This window comes from Leopardus geoffroyi, chromosome B3 (genome assembly GCF_018350155.1).
Source record: "Leopardus geoffroyi isolate Oge1 chromosome B3, O.geoffroyi_Oge1_pat1.0, whole genome shotgun sequence".
Classification (NCBI taxonomy): domain Eukaryota; kingdom Metazoa; phylum Chordata; class Mammalia; order Carnivora; family Felidae; genus Leopardus; species Leopardus geoffroyi.
In genome coordinates this window covers 31,614,807-31,623,503 of record NC_059337.1, presented here as the reverse complement: position 1 = coordinate 31,623,503, position 8,697 = coordinate 31,614,807, and the positions used below count along the sequence as shown (strand labels likewise).

The 8,697-nt window shown below is 54.1% G+C and overlaps 1 protein-coding gene across 6 annotated transcripts; it reads right to left on the bottom strand.

Annotated features, from left to right (window-relative positions):
- Nucleotides 1-334: 334 nt before the first annotated feature.
- LOC123582712 (cytochrome P450 1A1) lies at nucleotides 335-7,912 on the bottom strand. Of its 6 annotated transcripts, none has more exons than XM_045449081.1 (8): nucleotides 6,880-7,912; nucleotides 3,927-4,037; nucleotides 2,953-3,817; nucleotides 2,299-2,425; nucleotides 2,118-2,207; nucleotides 1,910-2,033; nucleotides 1,678-1,764; nucleotides 335-1,526 (listed from the first exon to the last, which is right to left on the bottom strand). In XM_045449081.1, the coding sequence occupies exons 3-8, from the start codon at nucleotides 3,790-3,792 to the stop codon at nucleotides 1,241-1,243; spliced, it is 1,554 nt and encodes a 517-aa protein (XP_045305037.1). In that variant the 5' UTR covers nucleotides 3,793-3,817; nucleotides 3,927-4,037; nucleotides 6,880-7,912; the 3' UTR covers nucleotides 335-1,240. The 6 variants fall into 6 exon arrangements, with proteins under 6 accessions (XP_045305037.1, XP_045305038.1, XP_045305036.1 ...); XM_045449082.1 differs by having other exon boundaries at nucleotides 2,953-3,814; nucleotides 6,880-7,003; XM_045449080.1 differs by lacking the exon at nucleotides 3,927-4,037 and having other exon boundaries at nucleotides 2,953-3,814; nucleotides 6,880-7,085.
- Nucleotides 7,913-8,697: the final 785 nt, after the last annotated feature.

Below are 8,697 nucleotides of genomic sequence, written 5' to 3'. Positions count from 1 at the left end.
ACATGATGTGTTTGTCAGTTTGTTCTTCCAACCAGTTTGGGAGGACTTTGAAGGCAGAGACCATGTTTTATTTGCTTTATACCCCCAGTGCCTGGTCTACAGAATGTACTTCATCAACGTGTGATCAGTTAGAGAAGGAGGAAGACAGTGTAGGGATAGAGTCTTGTGTCCCAACTGGATTGCAAGCTTCCTGAGAGTCATGGCTTCACCTCTTCACTGACTCCTTTTCCTTTTCTTTCTCCCACACTAAAATCCAACATAAGCCTGGGCTCAAAGTGGGCATATAGAGGAGTGATGGCTTCATTCCAGATTCAAAACATTTCCACCATAGGACTTCTGGATAATATCTTTATTTAGCTTAGGTAGAAATTTCTTACACATTTCTGGATACTTGGGTTACAATGTTCTCTATTGCACTCAATAAACTGTTTTTAAGCTCTTACGTATGATAAATGAAGGCATGCCAGTACAATGCAGGCTAAAATATAAAACTTCTTGCATATAAACATTTTTTAAAGGCATTTTAATATTGGGCATAGAGACCTGATTCAGGTGCCTGAATCTGGGCACTCCCTCTGTTCTCTGCTCCTCTTAGGTACAAGCCCCCAGCCCCTCCTGGACAGGAACAGGGTCCTTGCGAGGCCAGGATGTAGCCCTGTTCCTGCTTGCAGGGAGAACAGAGGAAGGCATCGCAGTGTCCCAGACCCATGTGGTTAGACTGCTCAGCCTTATTCAATCTGGGAGACCACCTCTGTGCCTAAGCTGCCTCTTCCCTTCACTCTTGGCAGCTCCCAATTGTCAAAGAGATTAGACAGGCCCTGATGTGGCCTGCTCTAAATGTTTCTCAAACCAGTCAGTCCCCACAGAAAGCCAGCCAGCCACTGGGTTTAGAGGCTTCTAGAGAATTCCCTCAAGGTCTCCAGGGGCCTGAGGACCTCCTAACCCTACCAAGCCTCCTGCCTCAAGCACAACTCTGGAAGGCTCCATCTGCTCCTTTTTCGGCCCCTGCTGTGTCCATTGTCTGTGGTCAATACGCAAAGGAGCAAGTCCAGGGCGGGGGGCAGGCATGATCCTTCATGCTTGCCTGCAGCCCAGACAGCAAAACTCAGCCAGACCAATATCTGTGGGTTTCAGGCCAAGGTTTAGACCGCCCCCCACCCCAGACCCCAGGTCAGCCCCCTGGCCTGGCTGCCCAGACAGGCCAGGTAGATAGAGTCTAAGCTGCAGGGCTCTCAGACCCCTAAGTGCGCATCCGCACTTGGAAGTGCTCACAGCGGGCATGCTTCATGGTCAGCCCATAAATAGGGGTCATATCCACCTTCGTGCCCTGTGGCACACTGAATTCCACCTGCTGCAGCAGGATGGCCAGGAAGAGAAAGACCTCCAAGCGGGCAATGGTCTCACCGATGCACTTCCTCTTGCCCAAACCAAAGAGAATCACCTTCTCACTCAGTGCCTTGTTGATGGTGCCATCAGGAGTGAGAAATCGTTCTGGTCGGAACTCAGATGGGTCACCCCATAGCTTCCTGTAATCAGAGACAGGCAGCTGAAGTGGTAGCCTGGGGGCTCCGAAGCATCAAGTGGGTTGAACCCCAGCCCCAAAGAGTAGGAGATGGGCAAGTGGCCCAGGGACAGCTTGGGACAGGGTAGGGTTTCCCCTGCCTCCTCTCAACTTACTGGTCATGGTTGATCTGCCACTGGTTCACAAAGACACAACGCTCCTTGGGGATGTAAAAGCCACTCAGACTTGTGTCTTTTGTGGTACTGGGGAGGAAGGAAGCTCAGTCAAGCTCAGGGCTACAAAGAGATCTCCCTGCCCCCCATACATGTCCTTTCCACCAGCCCTGATCAGGTACATGGTCTGGAGGAAGGGCCAGGATCAGAGAGGAGTGGATGCATGGGGCCTCACCTATGGGGGATAGTGAAAGGGACGAAGGAGGTATGTCGGAAGATCTCCAGGATGAACGCTTCCATGTAGGGCAGCTGGAGTCTGTCAGAGAGCCGGGGCTGCCGCTCCCTCCCAATCACTGTGTCTGTAGAACATAAAGGACCATGGATGAAGGGGCTGCCTGGAAGAGGCAAAACCCTCTGTCTTGTTAAAGGAAGCCACCGCCTACCCAGCTCCTTCTGGATCTTTTCCTGTACATTGGGGCTCGTCACCAGGTACATGAGGCACCAGGAGATGGCAGTTGTGACTGTGTCAAATCCTGACCAGGGAAAAACAAAGGGGAAAAAAAATCAAGTGCTTGGCAGGTCAGGGCAGTTGGGCACAGGAAATGACAATGGGGTAGCTCATACCAGCTCCGAAGAGGTCCGAGACAACATTAACAATCTTCTCGTCGGACAGCTGGATATTGGCATTCTCATCCAGCCTCTTGTCCTGACAGTGCTCAATCAAGCTGTCTGTGATATCCCGAATGTGACCCTGGGTGGGGAAAGCCCACAGATGAACAAGATCCCAAACCCAGAGCTACCTCTCCATCTGGGCCTGGTTCCTTCAAGAGGTGACTTCTGTACTCCTAGGCTGCCGTCCCAGCTTCCCACACCTCTTCAAGGCTCCCTCCTGCCCAGAGTACTGGCGGCCCCAACTCAAGGGACACTTGAGACAGAGGTGTCCTCTGGATATGCTCTTTACCCTTCTCTCTCCCATGAGGCCAGGAGATCAACTTTTTAACTCTCCCTGGTCCCCAGAACAACTGGCCTAGGGTTCTGCACAGACTGGCTGTTCAGTAAATATTGCTGTCTGACAGAAGGAAAGAAAGGCTAGCCAAGGAAAAGTTCCAATTCCCCACCAAGGATGGAGTCCACTGTACCACTGGCCTCAAAACCCCAGGGAGGAAGGTCCCTGAGAGCCTACCAGACCCCCCCCCCCCACTGCTCCATTTATTTCTGACCTTCTGGCCCCAACCCTACCTGCTCCCCACCATCCACCCGCCTCTCCCCAGCCTGTACCTTCTCAAAAGTTTTGTAGTGTTCCTTGACCATCTTATGCATGAAGATGGAGAACTTCTCATTCACGTCCTTGAAGAAATCCAGGGCAGGGTTAGGTAGGTATCGAAGGATGGGGAAGAAGTCCACAGGGTTCCCAGAGGCAGCGCCATCCCCGAACTCATTACTCAGGTTGACTAAGCTAAGCAGCTCTTGGTCATCATGGTCATAGCGCCGGCCAAAACACATGGCGCAGATGACATTGGCCACTGACACCACTACATATCTGTAGGGGTCAAAGTGCCCAACCTTTGCCATCAGCTCCTGGAACTTGCCAATGAGGTACTCAGCCTCCTTGCTCACATGGTCTTCCAGGTAGCAGGAGGATGAGGAAGCCGGGTCTGAAGCAATGGAGAAACTCTTCAGGGCATTCTGGGCCAGGCGCCTGCGGGCAGCCCACACCGGTCCAGAGTCTGGGCTGAAGGTCATGCTTTGGCCCTCAGAGATCAGAGTGAAGCTGTAGAGATCGGGCCGCCCCTTGAAATCATCACCCTGACGCACCAGGGCCTGCCGGATGGTGTCCAGGCCGCTGAGCACCAGCACGGGTGTGGAGCCGATGCGGATTTGCAGCACGTCCCCGTAACGCTGGCTCAGCCTTGCCAGCACCAGATGTGGGTTCTTCCCCAAGGTCAGCACGTGCCCGAGCAGAGGCCAGCCCCAGGGCCCTGGTGGATTCTTCAGGCCTTTGGGAACCTGAGGCTGACAGGCCCTGATGACCCAGAACACCAGGCAGAAGACAAAGGAGGCCAGGAGAAGCTCTGTAGCCGAGATGGGGACGGAGAGTCCAAACACAGACAACATCATCAGTGTAGAGATCTCAAGATGGCTGCTGAGAGGTGGGCCAAGAAGAAAAGATGAAGATATCAGAAGGGGGGATGTGAGGAACCAGCATCTGAAAGTGTCAGCATGCTAGTCAAAGAGAGGGGAAATCTTCCTACCCAGAACAGCCAGCTGGATATGAAGGAAAGGAGGAGAGGAGAGAAGCTGTTTGTTGAGCTGCCACTGTGTGCCAAGAATTTCACTGCCATTCATTCAGTCCTGGCCACCGCCTATAAGGTAGACCACAGCGAGGCTCAAAGAAGGGAAGTAACTTGTACAAGGTCACACCATCAGGAAGTGTTGGATCCACACTCCCAAGTGCCCAATTTCAGAATCCCGCTGCACCAGTCTGAATGGGTTTTCCAAACATCAGTCTGTGATTCCCATATGGCACCTGTACTGTTATTTATTTTGTGCTTTTCTAAGACCAACTGAAGAAAAACAATTATTAGTTGGCTCCATGCCCAGCGTGGAGCCCAACGCTGGGCTCAAACTCACGACTGTGAGATCGAGACCCTGAGGTCAAGACCTAAGGTGACATCAAGAGTCAGATGCTTACGGGGCGCCTGGGTGGTGCAGTCGGTTAAGCGTCCGACTTCAGCCAGGTCACGATCTCGCGGTCCGTGAGTTTGAGCCCCGCGTCAGGCTCTGGGCTGATGGCTCGGAGCCTGGAGCCTGTTTCCGATTCTGTGTCTCCCTCTCTCTCTGCCCCTCCCCCGTTCATGCTCTGTCTCTCTCTGTCCCAAAAATAAATAAACGTTGAAAAAAAAAATTAAAAAAAAAAAAAGAGTCAGATGCTTAACTGACTGAGCCACCCAGACACCCTGCTAAAATCAACTTTAAATCTACCCACTGAGCATGATTCCACACACAGACATCTGCGTGAAAGAACAGGTTTGATTTTTCCCCCTCATTAAGCGCATAATCAATATATGTCACCCCCAATCCCCTTGAATACTACCCACCACACTTGGGGAAACACTGCCATCAGGAGAGCTAGAGATCGTGGGCTTCTTTTGCCTCATTTCACATTTGGGGAAATTGACCTCCAGAGGGGTCATTGACTTGATTAAAGTCACCCAGCACTCACCGACAGAGCCAGGACTCAGACTTCTTATGGAAAGTTCCCTGGGAAGTTTTCAGCTCCTGTCACAGAAACCTCCCTTTGAAGAGTGGCCAGATTAATCAATGAAAAGGTGTTTTTGTTTTGTTTTGTTTCATTTTGTTTTGTTTTGTTTTGTTTTTCAGAACGCTCAGTTTTTTTTACTGCTCACTCCCGGGGTCTAGGGAAGCCTGCCAGACCAGACCTTGGGAGGAGAGAAGGGACTGGAAGACCACTGCCTAAGCCACACTCCTAAGCCTCAGCTCTCTGAGTTCAGCTGACTCATAGTTTAAAAGCAGTTGGAGACAAGCTACATTGAGGTTCCTGGTCACAGAGGTCCAGGCCAGGGTTTTTGTTGGGCTCAGTTCTCAATAAATGAGTAGTCTCAGCCTCCCCCACTTACCAGTCACCAGAGAGCAGAGAATAAAATGGAAAGCCCCCACCAGATAAGGGCTGCAAGAAAATGCTAGACTGGAATAAGGGACATTAGGAATCAATCTAGATTTAACAGAGGTGGAGATAATACTTTCTCTCTAGGCTTGTTCTAGAAAAGGTGCGCAATGGGGCGCCTGGGTGGCGCAGTCGGTTAAGCGTCCGACTTCAGCCAGGTCGCGATCTCGCGGTCCGTGGGTTCGAGCCCCGCGTCAGGCTCTGGGCTGATGGCTCAGAGCCTGGAGCCTGTTTCCGATTCTGTGTCTCCCTCTCTCTCTGCCCCTCCCCCGTTCATGCTCTGTCTCTCTCTGTCCCAAAAATAAATAAACGTTGAAAAAAAAAATTAAATTAGAAAGGGTGCGCAAATTCATGGAGAATTCTCCTCAAGATATTGGCCTCTGATTGGGGTATCTGCCAGGTGCCCTGGACTGGAGATGAGGAGACTGAGTATTCCAGGTTCCATGGCATGGCCTTGGACTTGTCATTTTGTCTTTCTGGGCTCCAGTTATATCACCTGAGAGAGGGGGTAGGATATGATCTCCGGTTCAGGGTGCCCAGCTAGATCCCAGAGAAAGAAAACCCACATCTGACCTGCGGAACCTCACAGTCTGACTAGTGAGGTTTCCCCACAGAACTACCCAGGATGGGAAGATTGTCTGGATCCTACCTTACCTATATAGCCATCTCTCTAGGGCGGCTCCCTGGAGGAGCTGGATCTCAAAGCACACTCGAGCCCTGACTCTGAGTGAACGAGGGACGAGCCTTGGTGTGCCACAGTGTTCCCTTCTGCTCACCAGGTGCCCCAAGGACCTCTAGCCTTAGTGAGATGGTAAGAGGCCAAGAGAGATGTGATTGGTGAGTTTTCAGGGACTGATAGTCCAGCTCTCTACAGCTAGCAGTCTTTCACACTGATTGCCCCTGCCCAGTACAAGCCAGAGAAGGCAGTCAATGAGATAGGGAGGCTCGGGGCAGTGCCCGGGACTCCTATTCAGATCTGCATCTTTTGTACTGGCCAGCACATCTTGGCTCTAACAAGCCATGCCTTGGGAGGGTAGAGACAGCCAGGCATAGCTTACAGACAAGGCAAGGTACAGCTGGTAAGAACCCAACCTTCCCCTCCATCCACTCTGACCACCCATGAAGAAGCCCTCTCATCACACTGCCTGACAAAAGGGCTGCACATGATCCCAGCTTTTCACAGTTGTGTCCGTATCCCAGCCTCCCAGGTGACCCTAATGGGGAAGCCCCAGGGCATTCAGGGAGTCAGTGGGAATGGAGCTGGAGACTAAATCCTGGAGTCCTTGGAGGGGGGCCATCTAATAATCTAGGATTCTGGCACCAGCTGTGGGACCTTGGGCAATGCCTGCCCTTCCCCCTGGCCTCAGTTTTCCCACTACGGAGCTGGAGAGCCTGGTCACCAAGGATCCTCTTAGCCTCCTTTTTTGAAGTGCTAGACCGGTGGCTACCTAGGAAAACCTGAAGGCATCAAAATTTTCTTTTTGTTGGGAAAGGGAAAGCCATAAGCTCCCAGCACTCACCTGTGGCTGTGAGGAATACTGAACTCAGCTGAGATGCGTGGTCTCTTAAGCTAGGACCCCAAAGAAGATCAGGGAAGACTCCTAGACCTGTCACCTTCAGGATGAGGGTGAAGTCACTTCGACCTTTATAAAACAGCTTGCACGCTTGGCCACGCCCTCTGGAGCTCGGACAGAGGAAGGGGCGGGCTGAGGGGGGGGGGGAGTGGTCTCTCTAGGATGGAGGGAAAGGAGAGAGGGAAAGGGAAGGAAAGGGGGATGGTAAGTGGGGGAGAAGACAGGATTGGGGGAACTCAGAGGGACAGGTAAGAACCCACTATGGGCACTCCTCATCCTAGTGCCAGCACGTAAAGGGGTGAGGGCTGGGGACACCTGGGACCCCAGTTCCAAGGTACCCCATGGACAGCACAGAGCCCCGCTGAGATGGGAATTTGAAGGAGAAGTCCCAGGACACCCCGAAGACACGGTATTGGGAGACCTCCATCCCCGGGCGCGGGGACCCCTCACCCTAATTTTTGCATGCACTGGAACTTGCAAGTGCTTGCAAGTGCCTCCCCTCGCTACTAGTTGGCAGGGGCCCGGCAGGCGGGGCCAGGCTGCCGTGTGATGACCTCTTTCCCCCGGGTTACTGAGTCCGGGCTCGGGCTCGCGTGAGAAGCGCGGCGACCCCAGCCTCGAGGCTACCGGGGCCGGAAGGCCAGAGGCGCCGATGGGCTGGCTCCGTTCGCCAAGAGCCCCCAGAGCCCGGGCGACTAGTTGAAGTCTGAGCTCCCGGACAGACCGGCAGGAATGCATGGAAACCTGCGGTGTCAGTCTCGCTTGAGGGCTCACTGGCTCTCACTAGCTCTAGGGCCACTTTGGAATACTGTAAACCAGAGGTACTTCCAGTCGGGACCCACCCGCCCTCGAGGTTCCCTCTTGACTCCCGGGGTTGCCAGCATGTTGGCGGAGCAGAGAAATCGGGAGGCGACTGGGGCTGCGCGGCTAGCTCCCGATGGCCGAGGAAAGGAGGACCCTCGGGCCGGGCAGGGGAGGGGGCCCAGGGACCGAGGAGCCGGGCGCCAGGCGCAGATGCCTCCCCAGGCTAGCGTGCACGTGTCTGGTACATCCCTCCAGGGGGCAGAGGTCACGCGGCCCATCCCTGCCCCACCTGGCCGGGGGCACGATGCCCGGGAGTTGCGTGAGAAGGGTTCGGAGACCTGCGCAACCACCCAACAGCCCAATTCCCAAGCTCGGGTACCGGCAAAGTCACGCGAAGGGGGCGGGGAGTCGAGGGCGGGGCTCTTAAAGAGCCAGTCCCTAGCGAGCTTGGAGGTGAGGGTGGAGCGGGAGTAGCCGCCAAGCCTCGGGTGCACGACAGGATTGGGGGGCGGGTGCGGTGCAAAGGGCCCAGGTTTGCGTGCGGAGCTGGGCTTTTGCCTCCAAGCAGGCGCCTGCGTGTGGCCGTATTTGTGGCCCACGCCTGGGGGCAGACACGCAGACCCAACGCCTGGCTGGCTGCCTCGAACGCTGTCCTCGCCCTTGCCAAGCCTCCCTCCATAGAATGTGCAGGGAGAAAAAGTTGTATTTGCGTGTCTAGCTCAACCTGTCCCAAACTAATCACGTCACCCGCCCTCCCCGTCGTGCTCCCGAACCCAGCAAATGGCACTGCCATCCCCTGGCCCAACCAAAACCAGAGCCTCCTCCCCTCTGAGGTTCCCTCACCTTGCGCTCTACTCACGCACGCATTGGACAAATATTTACCAGACCCCTACTATGTGGCAGGCGCTGTTTTGGATGCTGGCGACTGATATAAAAGTGAACAGAACTGACACCGCTCCT

What these genes read in the sequence shown, in the direction of transcription:
- LOC123582712 (XM_045449077.1), bottom strand. Translation starts at nt 3,792, where the DNA reads ATGATGTTGTCTGTGTTTGGACTCTCCGTCCCCATCTCGGCTACAGAG. An exon ending in ACTACAAAACTTTTGAGAAG is followed by an intron (nt 2,426 to 2,952) that starts GTACAGGCTGGG and finishes TTCCCCACCCAG; the next exon opens with GGTCACATTCGGGATATCAC. An exon ending in CCTTTCACTATCCCCCATAG is followed by an intron (nt 1,765 to 1,909) that starts GTGAGGCCCCAT and finishes CTTCCTCCCCAG; the next exon opens with TACCACAAAAGACACAAGTC.